This window comes from Stegodyphus dumicola, chromosome X2 (assembly GCF_044657685.1).
Source record: "Stegodyphus dumicola isolate Sdum_Otavi_A_Nest chromosome X2, ASM4465768v1".
In the NCBI taxonomy this organism is placed as follows: Eukaryota; Metazoa; Arthropoda; class Arachnida; order Araneae; family Eresidae; genus Stegodyphus; species Stegodyphus dumicola.
The window spans coordinates 43,492,021-43,509,634 of NC_140781.1; the positions used below are offsets into that span (position 1 = coordinate 43,492,021).

At 34.2% G+C, this 17,614-nt stretch overlaps 1 protein-coding gene across 1 annotated transcript in view; it reads right to left on the bottom strand.

Moving 5' to 3' along the window:
• Positions 1-3,164: 3,164 nt before the first annotated feature.
• The window catches only part of LOC118188829 (putative polypeptide N-acetylgalactosaminyltransferase 10), a 202,697-nt gene continuing 188,247 nt past the window's right edge, over positions 3,165-17,614 (bottom strand). The window contains exons 10-11 of the mRNA XM_085808757.1: positions 10,145-10,288; positions 3,165-3,530 (exon numbers count right to left, since the gene is read on the bottom strand). Coding sequence (XP_085664883.1) covers positions 3,378-3,530; positions 10,145-10,288 — 297 coding nt within the window. The 3' untranslated portion in view covers positions 3,165-3,377. The remainder of the gene's footprint in view (positions 3,531-10,144; positions 10,289-17,614) is intronic.

The following is a 17,614-nucleotide window of genomic DNA, read 5'->3' on the forward strand; positions in this document are numbered from 1 at the left end:
CGTTTCAGTAAAAGTAAAAACGTTTGTCTCTTGATGACATTGTTCGAGTGTTTCTACAGCAGAAACTGTGCAGCCAGAAAAATGATCTTAAAGAAGTGCATGGAAGTTTGCACGATCTATAGTTTCATTTTCTTACCTTTCATCCTCTTCAAATTTCATCAGGTAACTATATTTTAGAAGTATGGTATTAAATTGTATAAATGAACTATAAAATACTTATCTAAGCATTTACGCCTTTTAAAGTTACTCACATCACTTTAAAGCTCGGCATTTATTTCTTATTTTGCGAAATATTTTCCTTGACTATTTTTTTATAAACTGTAGGGCATATGGAAGATTTTTCTAGCTATTAAAGAAAGCAAGAGCGTAAAATAATTCAAAGAAACTGGTTGATCGATTTTAATCCTCTCGTACGGATTACATTTGATTAAAATCGCTAAATATTCCAACTTCTAAAATGATATATTTAATATTGTGTAAGTTAACTCCAGCTCAAAATATATTTGTTATATTGTCTATACAGTTAAATTTACGATCAGGTTTCAAGTAACTATAGTGCGTATTAGTATTTAGTTCGACCGTAGGTAAGATGAGATGTGGATGTGGAATTTATAATTTTCGTAATTTTGCTGTCGTAAGAAATGAGCTTGTTTTTAGTGGTGGAAATATTGCTGAATTGCCTTCTCAAAGTGGATAATTCACCAGTAATTTGCTATGGTCATTTAACTGTGTGTATTTTTAACACGTTAAGCTTACAGATTTCAATAGTGAAGCTCAGTATGGGCTTGCTGCAAAATGCTCACTTCCAACGATATATATTAACCTTGATTTCGAATCACATTAAATTTGTACTATGCACATTAATACCAACTGTACATATTAATCTTGATTTCTAATCACCTTAATGCAAAATAAGTTTTTAGTAATTTAAGCTGTTTTTTTATATATATATCGCATGCATTTATTACCGTTTTTTAGCCAATGTTTCATAACTTAACCAGCGGCCGAGCGGTAATGTCGCTGAACACTGGTAGTTCGGTCCGAGGTTCGAATCCCGCGAACGGGCTGGCTGCATGGACGTTTTCGTGGTTTTCCCCATGTGTAACGTGTATACGAGTCAGTTTCCCTTAGAAAGTCCTCCACGAAGGCATCCCTGCCCTTAGGCAGATAGCCCCAGTGGGCTTTGCCGTAATTAAATACACCAACACCATACCTTAACCAACTCCCAGAGATGTGTAGTAAATTTTCGAATCTGAGGCCATCATTTAAGACATGACTTCCCCCCTCCAACATGCAACTTGTGCTAATCGGTATTTCCTATAGCATAAATACTACAAACACACAGCCGATCAGCGGCTGAGCGGTAAAGTCGTAGAATACTGGTTGCACGATTCGAGGTTCGAATCCCGCGAAGGGGCTGACGGAATGGGCGCTTTAGTGGTTTACCTCATGTTTGATATGTATACAAGCAAGTTCTCTTAAAACGTCCTCCGCGAAGGCATCTCTCAGATAGTTCTCGATCGCTTTAGCATAATCAAACATGAAACCACACAGAGACGCAAATCTTCGCATTTTTTAGATGATTGGAGTTTCGGTTTGCCAATCTTGAAACCAGTTCTCGAGAAACTTTTTTAAACCAGGGAAAGATCGCATAAATAGGCGATTCTTAATATAATATTCGAATTAAGTATAATAATTCAAAATTCGAATTATTGAGTCTCAAGATCACGGGTATGCATGGAAGTCTGCTATCAATTCAAAAAGCTGGCCTACTGTCTATAGCATATATACCTTTTAAATTACAGTAGTCACATTGTCAGTTGTCGTTATCGAAAGTCTATAATTTAAGAAGGGCTCTAAAAGACCACATATCTGGAGCTTATGTGGCGTATATTCCATTAGCAGGTTCTGAAATATTGATTAAATCAATCTTAGGTGTTCCGTCGTCCTCACCGCAGAAAAATATAGATAATATGCACCATAACTCCACCAGCGCTGCTATGGTGGGTTTATCGGAGTTGAGTTATCTCTTCTCCCATATTCTCGTGTTTCGATCCATTTGCGTTCATAGGAATTCAACCCTAGAGGACGAATAGCGCATTAAAGAGTAACGAACTAACTTTCAGATTCGCAGAGTCGTAATGTTTCACGCTTGCATACCAGGCGATTTTGCGTGTGCGAAATAAACAGCTTTTAAATAAGTTAAAATTGATTTAAGATAATTAGTTGCGAAAACATGATATAAATAAATGTTAAAATAAAATTAGTATATCTTTATTATTATACTAATATCATTTAGCTTTAGAGCAAAATGAAAATGTGATGTGAAGGTAGCAGCAGGTAAGTTCCGCAAATACGATTCAAAGATTTTGATCACAAAGCTGTATACGTTGGGAAACAAAGAGTAATTCAGCCTTTTTTTTTTTTTTTTTTTCGTTTGAGATTAACTCTGATATACCAACTACAGTGGATCTCAAAACGATTTCAGTTCTCAAAAGGATTCACATCTGAAAGGAAAGGTTAATTGTTGAGTGCTTTTAACACATTTGTGGCTTGTCAGTGGCTGATGAATGGTACCTACTATACGACTGGAATTGAGAATAAATCAAAAAGCTATTTACATCAGCGCAAAAAATCACGAGACAAAAGTTTCTCGGAGTTAACAATTCTCAAAAGAGTTTCAGGAATCAGAGGAGTTAAAATGTGCCCTTTTTCCTTTAACAGAATTGCAGTTGCAAATTAATCTGAGGGTGGATGTCCTTTTGTTAAAAACATCACTGTATTTTTCCATAAAAACTGGGGATTCGTTTCAAAATTGAGAGTACTTTTCAGTTGCTCGCAGTTAAAACTAATCTTCTTTTATTTTAGCTGTGGTATTTCTGCCTCAGATTTATAAGCAACCGCGAAAACGATGAATAAAACGTATAGAAATAACATCCTACTATTTATTGAAAAAGAAAGAATTTTATAGTTTTCAGTTTGTATGTAGACCGTTTTAACTTAAATTCTAATTTACAGGGGAAAAAATCCTTCTTGCTATTTCGTCACCTAATTTTTAAGCTGGTTAGAAACTAAATGTTTTTGATTAAGAAACTAACTATTTTTAAATCAGAAACTAATTATATTTAGGAAGCAGAAAAACTTACTCAAAAAAGCACTTTCACAAAACAACACGTACGTTTATTTTATATAATTAATTATGTTAAAATAACATCATGCTTTGTATATAAAGTACAATTACCATTCCAAATGAAAAAAATTACAAGAAATAATATTTTTGTAATGAAACTCATATTGTTTTCCTCATTTCTGTATGAAAAGGAGAATCGTGTTACTTCATCTCAGTATCAGTTGTCATACAAAATATAATCCACTTTTCACCAATTTAAAATGGCTGTAACATTTATGCTTTCAAATTTCCATTTCTGAGTTTCTTTGTTTCGGTCACACGGGTTCATGAATATTTCTTTTCCATGCATATTACAGTCCAAGCAGTTTCCAGTTAACATATGTATTAAATGGCTGCTTTCCTGTAACAGAGAAAGAATACTGTACATCATTTCATGACTGTATCATTGCATTTTGTAGCTCATGCACTTATGACTAAAAAGTTATCATTTAAATAGTTACTCCCAACTAAATCGATAAACACTGTCAAACCAAATGTAGCAGGTGAAAAACAAATCTCTTCTGGACATCGCATGACTTTCTTGTATGACCTATTAAATGTTCTTTTTAGAACAACAGTAAACTGATATTGAATATTGTTAGATATTTACAACAATAAACTGACACCATCTATTGTTAGACTAACTACATATACAAAACTGTTATTATATATGTAGTTAGATTTCGTTATTTGTTGAAAATAATTTTCTTTAAAATTTGGCATTGCCAAAATTGAATATTTCCATCATATAAAACATTGAATTTGAATTTTCGACATTGTAATGAAAATATCATTGAGTATTTTCGTCACTTAATTATTATATTATTCATTAAAAACACTTCTGTATTGGAAGCACATGTCTATTATAAACGATTGCGAAAATAAGAGCCGAGTAATAACAATTTAAGCCGGAAAAGGGGTGGGTGTATCTCTCTCTCTCTCTCTCTCTCCGTACAAACACACACACATATGTATATATATATACCAGGTGTTTCAGCAAATCGTTTAAAAATTTTCACGAGAGATAGAGTACATTTATGATATGGACGATGGAAAAACACATAGTAATGCATAGTCGGAAATGCTGTCCTGGCACGGTACTGACGACACAAAGCACAAGAAAGGAAGGACACGAACATAGTGAGAATATATGTTTGTTACGCTTAGTGCGGAGGAAACCGAGACGATCATCATCAAAGAAGGTGTTCTAAATTACGTTCGAAACGTTTCCTCTAGATGGGATCGACAGGGTTGGTCCTGTGCATTGGCCAGCAAGACTGCCAGACCTCACGTGCATTGACTACTTCCTCTGGGGGTACGTCAAGACACTAGTGTACGAAACCCCGTTAACGGTGCTGAGAAACTTGTTGCATACATCGTGGCACTGCTGGAGAAGTTCGGGACACGCTCGGTATTCTCCAGAACATCATGTCTTCCAAGCGGGGAGATGTGAGGCCTGCATCACACATAGTCCGGCGACGTAATTTCGAACACCTTCTTTGATGATAATCATTGCCTGTGTTTGTTCTTACTTCTTGGCTTCCGCCATACTAAGCATAATACGTAAACACGTTTTCTCAACCCTGTTCGAATCCTTCTTTTCTTTTTCTTTGTATTGTCACTACTGCTCCAGGAAAGCGTTCCCGACTACGCATTGCTATGTGATTTTCCATCATCTAGGTGTACTCTATCTCTTCTGAAAGTTTGTAACCAATTTGTTGAAATACCATGTATATTTATATACATAAAATTTAGTCCTGCCGATTGCAATAAAAAAGGAAATGCACAACTACTAGTTGTCATTGCAGTCCAATATACAAAATTTAAACGTTCTATGATTGGTGTCCGCCGATAGCATCGCGGCAAAAACATCGCGGACGAAAACGTCGCGGAGAAAACAACGCAAGGCGAAAACGTCGTGCTACAAAACATCGTGGGAGAAAACATCGCAGTTTTAAAACATCGTGATATAAAACATCGTCGTCGAAAATAAAGCGGTTCAAAAACTTCGCAGTTTAAAAACATCGTCGCCGAAAATATCGTGGTAAAAAATAAAATATCTATAAATCATCACATGACGATAACATCGCAGACATGCTTTTTTTCAGGTTTTAATAATTATAAATGGATATTCCCATAATGATTTGTGAGCACAAGGTGTAAAGAAGGATAATTTTTACTTTCACATTTTTTTATTAACTAATAAATTTTTGCTGAAAAAGTAAGAAGGAAACTTAAGCATAGAAAATTAAATGCAACTTATAGATTATACTTTTCATGAAAAATTACTAGTAAAAACTTTATAAAAATGATTTATTAATGGCCTTTGTTAGTTAACTATGTCGGTTTAAAATTCTATTAAGTGCTATAAGTTGCATTAATTTTCTATTCTTAAGTTTCCTTTTTATTTTCTCAGCAAAAATGTATTAATTAATAAAAAATATGAAAGTAAAAATTATCCTTCTTTCCATCTTGCGCTCACGAATCATTATGGGAATATCCATTTACAGTTATTAAAGCATGTCTGCGATGTTATCGTCATGCGATGATTTGTAGATACTTTATTTTTTATCACGATATTTTCGACGACGATGTTTTTAAATTGCGAAGTTTTTGAACAGCTTTATTTTCGACGACGATGTTTTGTACCACGATGTTTTAGAACTGCGATGTTTTCTCTTTGCGATGTTTTCTCCCACGATGTTTCGTAGCACGATGTTCTTGCCTTGCGTTGTTTTCTCCGCGACGTTTTCGTCTGCGATGATTTTGCCGCGATGTTTTCGACTGTAACCCTATGATTGATTGCTTTTGAGTTATGCAAGATATATACAGATATTCATACATACATATGGTTAGGTATTACTAAAAAATCCCTTTTCAACTCATTTTAAATCAATCTTGGAAAAAAGAATCCTTTATTCTGTTCGTATGTACAGTGACATGCGAAAAAATCATTCAGATGCATTCGGGAGCGGTCGAAATGGATATTTCCGCTGAAATATAATACCGAAAAGTTTGGCGAATACAGTGCTTCCTTTACTTTATACAAGAAAGTAATAATGTGCTTTTTTTTTTTTTTTTTTTTTTTTTTTTTTGTGTGTGTGTGTGTGTGTGTGTGTGCGCGTGTGTTTTACGGCCAAAAGTCGTATCACTTATCCAAATGACTGCTCGCTTGTTTTGGTTTTGGCCAGCTTGTTAGATTTATTTTAATTAAGACGTTATTTTTATATTATTTAACTCGTTAAACTTGGCCTGCACTCCTAATGTCTTCCTTAACCTCCACGAGAAATTGAACTAAATTGGCTTTAAAACAAGCAAGAGTGTGAATTAGGAGAGAGGGATTTAGCAATGTTTTCCACTAAACTGCTCTCTTATGTTTCCCCACCTAAAATATTCCTGCTTTGGTAAGTGCATTTTGATTTTGATAGCATCGGTGCTTATAACTATTACTTACGTTTCAAGAACAGGGTTTATTCTCTTGGCACATATTTAGCTTATCACAGTTTCAAACCAATGAAGAGCGATGTTCAGTCTTTTATATTTATTTGTAACTTACAAGAAGAAATACCAATTTAAACTCTCATTCGCTATTTAAATCTTTCGAAAATAAATATCGGCTGGATTTTATGGAAGATAGAATGAGTACAGAACAGATTTACATAAAAATAACACGTTAATTAAAATAAACTTATAAGTTATTTTTTCCCTCTTTCCAGCATGCCTTCGTGGTGTAACGGTAGCAAACTCGGTGCGCATTGGAGAGGTCCAGGTTCGAGTCTCGGCAAGATCATTGCTCCTTTTTCATGTACTCCTGCTTCAAAATAACCTAATGACTCTATTGTGGCACCACCAGGGACACTGTAGAGTCATTAGGCAGAGTCACTGTAGAGTCATTAGGAGGGAGAAAATACTTTATAAACTTTACAAGTTCATATGGTCAAATCTCGAAATGTGCATTAATATACAAGTGTTTCGAATTTTCGAAAGAATTCGAAGTACAAGTGTTTCGAACATTTCCTTCTGCAATCCAGAGTAGGAAATTCAAGATTCTTCTTGTTTGCCTGTATTTGCTTTTTCTTCTATAAAGATTTCCGTGGATAAACAGGTTTATTTTACCTCTTTCGAAATTTTCGTAGTATAAATAATATAAAAAGCAGTTCGTTTGGGCATTCGGTTAGTCTTCGAGAATTTTAAAGTTGCTGCAATTCTTTACTATTTATGAAATAATTCTGAGCAATCAAATTTCATAATATTTCGCTACTTTCAGAAAGCATGAAGTAGAAGATAAAAATTTCAGTGAAGGTAGATTAATAAAATCAAGAGCCCAGTAAACAACATAAAAATTGATTCTCTGAAAAAACAGGTAGGTTATTGAGTAACGTCTCTCAGGTCTTCCATGTTTTCATTCCCGGACTGCCTGAAAATATCCAATTTCTGGGGAAATTTAACTTAGCAATTTATTATAAGATCCGAGTCTGGATATAAGATATATATAAGATGCAAGGCTATGTTATGAACAAAAAAGAAATTCCTTTTTATTTCAGCATAAATCATTGAGAATTCCATAGCAACCTATAAACCCTCGCACCAGCTGTCACTTTTCTTCAAAAGCAGAGTTAAGCGCAAATGGCAAACGATAGGGTCCAGCTTTTGCTTTTTATTTTTATTATGAAGGTTTGGTGTTCTGAAGACTTACAATAGCACACTGTACAGCTTTCAAAAAACAACTTATCAAACACAAATCCTTTTTTCTTCAAGCAAAGCTTCAATGTCTGACACATACGAATGTCACATATTAACGGTGGATCAATATAGGATATTTAGTGTTTTTTGTACTTGCATATTTATTTTCAGTTTTTCATTATATGTAAGCTTGATTGATTAAGGGAGAAAGTATGTTAAATGTAAGAATTCTGCACAAATAATAAGAAACACAAATAAAAATTAAAAAAATGTTATAAAATTTATTCCAACCGCTACTGAAATTTTGAAGTAGTGGGAAATGGTGAATTACGTTGACTATCGTTGAAAATTTATACGCATCAAGCTCTGGAAATGATCTTATTTTTCGTCCATGCACATATTTAAATGGTACTGCGTGGTTTCGACAATACGAAGGGTATTATTGCAATATTACAGTTTACGATCTCATTAGTAATGTCCTTTTCCAAATCTATGAATTATTGTGGCTAGTTATGGTCGAAACAATTCAGTTCAATAGGTCGGGAATTTGCAGTGGCCAAAGATTCTTGGAAACAGAGCGTTTGTTAAAACGTTCTCTATTCCTTTATTCCAACAACTTTTAAGATAAAAATTGTATATCGGGTCGTCTCTGCTAAAATATCCTAATATGGTAGTTTCATATACAGGTAGACGAGTATTGTATCTAACAACTTTAAATAACAACAGACAGACGGTAAGTGCTTGCAGTAACTTTATATGATAGTGAGGTAACAATATACACACGGGCATTTATTGCAGTACATAATACGGGCAATACATTGTAGAGTACCTCACTTTGGAATTCTAAGTTAATGTTGGAAGTGAGGAATCTAAGAATTGATAAGCGAATAATCGCTAGAGTTCGGTGACAAGAAACAACAAGATAGAAGGGTAACTAACCCTTTATTATTCCAATAAGATTTCACAAAACTCCACCTGCGAGTGTACAAGCAAAGCCCGCACTTGAACTTGAACTTAAAAGACTAAGAATTAAACTAAAACTAAGATTAACTAGAGAAGTATAGCTGAAGCTATCAAGATTCAAAACGAGTTGGCCCCTATAACTTATTTGACTACGAAGCTTAGCAAGGGCCTGAGTACGGCCGAGCGTAATAACAGCTTTGAGAGAGAAAGTGGCCAAAAGGCAGACGCGCGTAAATCAGAAACTCTGATTCTCTCTGACTCAGTAAGTAACTTCGTGGTTTAAATACCGCTCCTTCTCATTAAATATTCAGCAAATTCCAAAACTACGTTCTGGCCGGAAGTAGTAAGTTGAAGTTAAGAATTTGACAGGAAAGGAACTTTAACTTAAAATTTAACTGTTAATAAAATTAACATAATCATTACAACATAAATCAGTGAACCTTGAAAATAATGTCCTTCTACTTGGATGCACTGACCAAGGGGATGTAGGAAGGTTCCCTTGATGCAACTCATCATGTTCATATAACTGCTAATTAGTGCAATAAAACTATAGATGAGAATTGAGAATTATTATTCAGAAAAATGTCGCGGAATCAAAGTGCTGATATTTTGTTATGAATATTTTAAATCATTGCTTTTCCGTTACCTTGTTCTTATTTCGATTTCCTTAGTTATTTATTTTAATTTTACTTATCACTTAATTGCTAAATTATGGAGCGTTAAGAATTTTTAAAGAAAACAATTATAGGCAAGCGGAATTAGCATAACGTGAGGCAATTTGATATACTCGGCAAGTTGACTCCCGTTACGCCAATTTCTGTTATCTATTATTGATTTCTTTAGTATTTAGCTCTTTGGGGCGATCTTTTGTAACACAAAAGTAATTTGTTAGATGTACTGATGGATCGAGTCACTTGTAGTTTCAGGAGAACTAAGGACATGTCGGAAGGTCCGTCACTCTTCCACTGTTCTTTTGTAACACAAAGGTAATTTGTTAGATGAACTGATGGAGCTAGTCACTTCTACTTTAAAAACGACCATCGACATGTCATTCTCCATTTGAAATAATGATGCGATGCTAATAAACATTCAAAACTATATGTAAATATATTTGCATGATGTAGTAATCTACCAAATTCAACTTACCATAAATTTGAATTGAATATAACATTTCAATATTTCTTGCTGAGACAAAAGTGCTGAAATATACTGCGAAATTTCTTCTCCTTATAATTAAAAATTTAAATTAGGAGAAATGAAAAATTTAATAAAAAAGTTTAAACGATTACATTTTAATTTATAACTGGTAGTGAGATAATAAATTTTTACCACATCATATTTCCAAAGCTGGTTCCCTTGCATACCATGGCAATTCCACAGTACAACAGGTGCTCGCTTTTCGGAACTGGAAACATCAAAACACAGCGTTCGTTTCAGAGGACGGATGTCTTTGTGCCAAGACAACACAAATTGCTGAAAAAATAATTCATGCTAGTCATAAATTTTAGCTATATCGACTCAATCACTATTAAATTAATACAGTAGTAAAACCATTCTAGACGAATTTCTAGAAAGGATAAGCTCGTTTTCAAACTTTTCTTAACATAGTGAATTGTATTTTTACTTCAAACATTTGGTAAGAAAATCACGGGCAGTAGATAGTAATTTAATACTTTGACTACATGCTTGCATATTACATATTATCCAGTGATTTAAAATGCATATTGTATGTTATGTGCAATATATATTGTCCAATATCCACACTCCAAACCTAAGTATACTTTTTAGTTATTTCTTTTACAAAACTGTTTACTAGTCAAACGCGAGTGCGTGTTCGTAAGTTTAAGTTTGAAAGAGATATTAAAATCATAAAGGACATTCAAAATGTTCTGAGATAGTTGAGCTGAAACAAATAAAAATTAATTAGTATTTGATAGCCTTTTTCTATATCTTAGCTAGAAATACTAAAAACAATCTGCTATAAGTTGAAACCACTTACGGCAAGGTGGTAGTATGAAAGTGGCATTCAAAGTGGTAGTACCACATCAAAGTATAAGACTTGCTTAATGCATTTTAAAATTGGTTTAAGGATTACCAGGGCTTCTTCTAATAATGAAAACTCACCAAAGGAAGCAGTAGCAAAATCTTCGGAGTGTAAATCAAGTGATAATGGAGGATATGGTGAAATAATTACTATTCCATGTTTCAAAAATTCGCAGAACTTAACAGCAGTGTTCAGGTGCATTGTCGCAGTACTCAAAGCCTTGATGCTGTGTTTAATTTAGTACCATTTTTGAAGCATTGCGGATGAGGAAATGCTCGCAATACCATAACCTGTGTAAGTTACTTCAATGTCTTCACCTTCGCAGTGAAAACAATCTACATTTACAGCCCAATGGCGCACCAGCGGCCGAGCGGTAAAGTCGCTGAACACTGGTAGTTCGGCCCCGAGGTTCGAATCCCACGAACGGGAGGGCGCCGTGTATACGAGCCATTTTCCCTTAGAAAGTTCTCCTCGAAGGCATCCCTCTTCTTAGGCAGCTAGCTCTCGAGGCTTTGTCGTAATTCATAACCAAACCTTAGAGCCAAAAGATGCGATTATTGTTTTGTTGGCGCTTCTTCCATTTCTTGTTTCTGATGTTGCTGATGTTTCATTAACAAAGCATCTAACTCTGACTACTCATTAGTGATTCATATGTATATACTTACGTTTTCCCATATATGAAAATTTTAAAACCCTTCGATTTATGATGATACTGAATTTTTTAAATAAAAATTTGCACCATTTCATATGACTTTCTTTCTGTGTTCAGCGAGAAGACAGGGCACCTCCTGGAACATTTTAGATGCTTTATGAAAACAAAGACGCCATGAAGAACAGAACTGACACTTTCTAATCTGATATTTAGACTGTCATCTAAATGCACATAGTTAACACAATAATCTTCAGTCACAAAACATTCAACAGCAGCTATATTTTTTCTCGTGACTGAGATAGACTGGCGGCCTTTGCATGTAGAATCTTCTTGATATTATTCTCCAGATTAAAATGATCGAACTAACTAAATACTGTCAAACATGAAGGGGATTTATCTCCTAAACCTGATATTAAATTTTTACAGCGACTCTTTTGATGCAACTAATTAAAAAAATCTGTAAATGTTAAGCCCGATAATCTTTCCTAGTGACTTGGCTTTCTCAGGATTATGTGCGTCATTCACACCTTTTCGTGAGCATCTTGTTGAAAGCATTTTCAAAGCATGAAGCCACGACATACAGTGAGACATATTTATTATGACAATTGAAAAGTTAAGGTGGCTTTATATATTTAACTCTCATAGATGTGTATCTCAAAATAATTTGAGCACTCTGTTAAGTTCTTTCATTTTAGTTCAAAATTATTTAAAAATTTGCTTCAGCCATCAGATTAAATTTAAATTATTTGCAATTATTAAACGTTAAATGAATGCATAAAATATGGCTGGTAATATATTAATGCAATATAAAACGAGTTTAACAAATTAATTTTATTTAACTACTAATTAATTACATGCATTAAAACATATAATTTAAATTAAACAAAATTTAGTGCTTTTATTTTGGCTTATTTATAACTACATTATAAGTAAACATTTCCCAGATTAACAAGCTAAATTATTAAACAATCATAAACTTTCGTGGAAAATTTGTTTATGTGAGTAAACGTAGTATACATTTCCTGCGTGCACTTCCTTCAGATCATGTCTTAAACCGCTCATGTCTCACTTATATTTAACTCCAATTTAAGTTGAAATTTTGTTTGAGTTTATAGTTTAATTTTTGGCATATATAAGTGAAGTCTTTTTTATCTTTAGAAACGTGCAATTTTTAACACACTTTAGAAGCCGTAATTGAAATAATAAGAAGTTCTGTGCTGAAAGATTTTTCTTACATATTGATTAGCTGTACTCTTCCCCTAAGAACAAAAAGAGTACTGAGAAGTTTAACGAGAAAGTGGGAACTTTTCCAACTAAGTTTCTGCGGTGAAACTTGCTTCAGAAATGAGTTTCCTTTGATGTCATATGACGAGAGTTCTACAAATATTGACTTCCCAAACTCATCTATAAATATATTTCTTTCCATTCTTTTCACTAAGAAAGCTACACAAACAAAATCCGATGAAATTTCGGTCTCTTTTGTTTGCTTATCTTTTGTAACATTCCCTTAAATATCTTTCCGGTCATTCAATAACTCTGTTTCATTAAAAAAAATTCAGCTTTTTGTAACCTTTTCTTTTGTATGAAAGTTTTTTTTCCTAGAAATAGCTTTTTCCTCGAGTCATTGTGAAAGCGAACTTGAAAGCTGTGCATTTTAGTCGAGTCCTCTGTTATAACTACTATTAAAAGAAATCTCTAAGTGTTGTTGAGAAAACTGAGCCAATAGTTCATATATAACTCAAAAAAGATTAAATGTTTTAATACTTTTACAGGCAGAAAGGTCATCGATGACCAATACTGCAGTTTTAATTTACGTTTTGTTTGTCCCCATTGACTGCCACGGTTACTAAACACTCTTTAAATTTTGCTCCAGCTGTCAACTGTGGACATGAGTCATACATAAATAGTGCGTCTGCTAAGTTTTAGGACTATTTTCTAACGTATTCCAGATTATCTATCAAAGAATAACTGGAAGAATTGATTTCGAAAGCACCTTTATTTGCTTTTCCTAAAATATCGTGCTCTATCCGACTGTATTTTCCATGCAGTTAAATGTATGCTTTGATCCAATGAACATCTGTTGGGATGAATTCAAAAACTAAGAAAATAATTTGATCCAAATGACAGATATTAATCCAAATTTTGACTATGTATGAAAGATGGCGCTTTGCTTATGATCCTCAGACAAAATGGGCATCATCTGCGTGGGTTGGAGAAAGTACATCACGGCCAAAGAAATTCAGTTTCAAAAATCTCAAGCAAGGACTATGTTGATGATTCGTTTTGAATGGAAAATGGACAATTTACATGCAAATTTGTTCTTGAAAGACAGATAGTGAACTCCATATTTGTAAAGACGTAATGGATAAAATATTGAAGAGCATTCCAGAATAAGACTAGAAAAAGGCTCAATAAAATAACAAATTTATTCTGCACATTAGAACAATTCAACCTTTGTTAAGGAACTTCTAGCAAAGAAAAATGTTTCAATTCTCAACCACCCACCCTATTCACCACCTCTGGTAGTATAGAATACATTCTTTTCCCTAATGCTACACAAACACTATACATTAACTCAATGCCTTTTCCGGGTCTTCAATCTTCGATACTCTAGTTAGCATCACTAACCCTTATTTCGTCTAGGCGGCACAGGAACATACAGATACAAGAATTTATAGATTTTGTAAACCCTATATATATTTGTAATAATAAAATTCCATAGTCAAGAAAACACTTAATTCTAACTGTATGTTCTTTTCATTTTTAATGGTGACGTTCTCTTATTTGAAAGTACGTGGAATTAAATCCACAGCCCCGTAGTCAAGTTGTTTTTCCCGTCTTTTTCTACACGTACAGTTATAGAATGTTCTGGAAGTATTTAAAGCAAACTGGATTGGCTGACGAGGCTGACGTCATTTCTTGGAAGCTCCGCCTTTCCAGAGACTATAAAAAGACTCGCAAAAGGAATATCGGGGCTTTTCTTTAATGCAACGAAGCAGTAAACTTCATACAAAAAATTGTTAGTAATTCTTTTTATTTATTCCGGCTATCTGATTTTGTAACTGCTATTTCTCGTGAATAATAATAAATGGATCCTGTTTTTTATGCTAATTTCCGGAAGCCAATCAGAATTGAAGAGGATGCAATTCGCTGCAGAGGTAGATGGAAGGATGCAAATATGTTAGGTAACAGCCAATCATGCTTTCATGTCAAGAAATATGCAAAAAAGGCAGTCTTATAAGAAGCCAGCTTTACGAAGGATTACAGAAGTTGATTGTAAGTGCTGATAGAAGGTGTTTAAAACTTTCGTACAATTTGTTTTCAAGACATATGTGTTTCTATGACTGCCAGAAGACGAATAGAAGCCTCTATTATCGAAAAGGATATGGGGCGCATTGAAGCAGGACAGTCGATTATAGATGTTGCTCTTTTCTTCGGCGTTCATCATTCAGTAATTTCACGTTTATCGAAACAGTTCCAAACCACACAGACAGTTGTCCGAAAGTCCGTAGCCAGTCGCCCAAGGGTTACAACCGCTGCGGAAGATGGATATATTGCTATTGTAGCCAAGCGGAATCGCAGAGCGACCTCTACATGTGTGCCATCTATGGTTACAGCGTCCATTGGTAACGCGATATCTGCAGCTTGTACGCCCGGGTACCTCGAGTTTGTGTTCCTCTATCAGTCCAATCAAGAGGGGCATGATTACAGTGGCGCCGGGAACATCTCAATTGGAATGTGTCTGACTGGGGCAATGTCATGTTTACTGATGAGTCAAGATTTGCTCTGGAGTCAGATGACATGCGTATAAGGATATGGCGTGAACAACGAACATGCAATCAGCCCCAAAACATCACCGAACATCATGCATTCCGAGGCGGAAGCATCATGGTGTGGGCAGGGAATTCATTAGGATACCCCACCGACCTGCACATCTTTTAAACGGGGTTCTTTGACGGCTGTCCGGTATCGAGATGAAGTCCTAGAACCCATTGTGAGATCGTACGCTGCAGCAGTTGGCCTTAGTTTTGTTTTAATGGACGATAACGGACATCCCCATAGAGCTGACATCGTCGATGACTACCTGGAGAGTGAAGGGATTGCGCGTAAGGTGTAGCCAGTATACTCGCCCGACCTTAATCCCATTGAAAATCTTTGGGATGCTCTCGGTCGTACTGTATCTTCACGTTTCCCACCTCCAGCCACTCTTATTAAACTGGAAACTGCTCTACAAGAAGAATGGCGATTGCTTAATTCTGTGGTGGTTGACCACCTAATTGAAAGCATGGTCACAAGGTGTAAACTTTGTATACTAGATGAGGTGGGATCACATACCCTATTAATGTCCATTTTTTTTTCATTTTATGCTGTTTATTTTCACTTTACACATAATTCTGTTTAAGTCCCCAGTATGTCATCATCTGATAACTTACAAAAATTTAATATTGTTTTCATTTCTGTATATAATTATTGATTTTGTTTTATGCATAAATATATATGCTACTTTCCTGCCGAATTTTGTGTCAATCAAAGCAGTATTTGTTGATTTTTTTGCATTTTACATCTTCGTGCTTAACTTTTGGAACTGAGTGTATATAAAGATATGTAGATTTTATAGAGCTTTTCAACATACTAGGTATTTCGAAAATCAAAAATAAGAATGTTGCTTTCTTTAGCTTTCAATTTTGTCCGAATTTAGTCTTAAATCTTTGTAGATAAGATTGCGTGTATTAAGAAATTTATTGTTATAACTCAGTGTGAATTCCAGCTTTATTTTTTTTAAGTTAAATAATTTAAACAGTCTGAACGAAAATATTCTGTAATAAATTAATATCTTAGATGGTTTTCAAGAACTTTTATTGCCTCATGACGTATTAAGTTTACATTGAAGTACCTTTTCGTAGTCTAGTTGATGCGGATAGTAGGTAGTTAGAATCTGTTGAGGAAGTTGCCAGTAAGTCCGAAAGAGGGAAAAGCGACACAATCCTATTTGCGATCAGTCGCCTGAGTAATGAGTTCTTTAGAAAATAAAAATTCCAACCATAAATCATTATAGCAGAGCAGTTTTGAACCAAAATATCATGTTAAAAATCTATATTTGAAATTCTGAACTTAATTCTTATTTGGCATAAAACTTTTTAAGCGAAAAATGATGATATATATGTGGAGCAAAATACCTATTAAAATATTGAAAAAAACTTCCCACTTATTTTATTTTGTGCCACACTATTCAAAAACGTTTCTTGTAAACAAGTTAATTCAGGAATTTATTTCACAGTAAAAGGGGAAAAAACAAAGACAAATTTGATAGGATGGACTACGTTTCTTGAAACTGTAAGAGAATATTGCTTTTCCTCATGCGTGCTGTCGTGTTGTAAGTGGTTAGTACATCCAGTGAGTTTTTTCCATTCTTTGCTCTCAAATCAGTTTCTACAAGATTGCAGATTGCATTCGAATTCCACAAAAGTCTAAGTAAAAAAGGTATGAAGCCTTAAATTCAGCATTACTTCCTAGCTTTCTTCCCGCCAGAATAACGACATTAATTAATTTTTAATTAAAAAAGTTCATAAACTGCTGATACAAACTGACAATAAGTCACATGTCACAAATAAATGTGCAATCTCCGATCACTAATCTCAAACGAGCTAAGATTCCCGAAATTAAGATCTTTAAATTACTATTTATTAAATTATCCAGTACACTAATACGCCATAGGTGGGATCGACAAAAGCAAGTCGGATTAGCCTAAGTCGGGAATGTAACTTTTAGCGCATAGATATATAAGCATTTTAGGTAAACAAGACCAAAGGATAAAAAAATAATTTATTACAAGAAAAGTATTTAACAAAGAATGCACGTATTATATACAAATTAATAGCAAATAATATTAAAATGAAAAGCTACTTTAAGTAGTGTTCTTTAGATATCGATGACCTCATAAAAGTTACGAAATTCATTTGACGTTTCAGTGCAATAGCGATTCAATATAATGTAAAATTTCTTAGCAGCAAATTAATAATTTTTTTATTCCTTGCTTTGCAGCTACAACGCGTTCCTCGTTAAAGTCCATGTTTTCCGAAGTTTGTAATCCTTTTTCAATTGA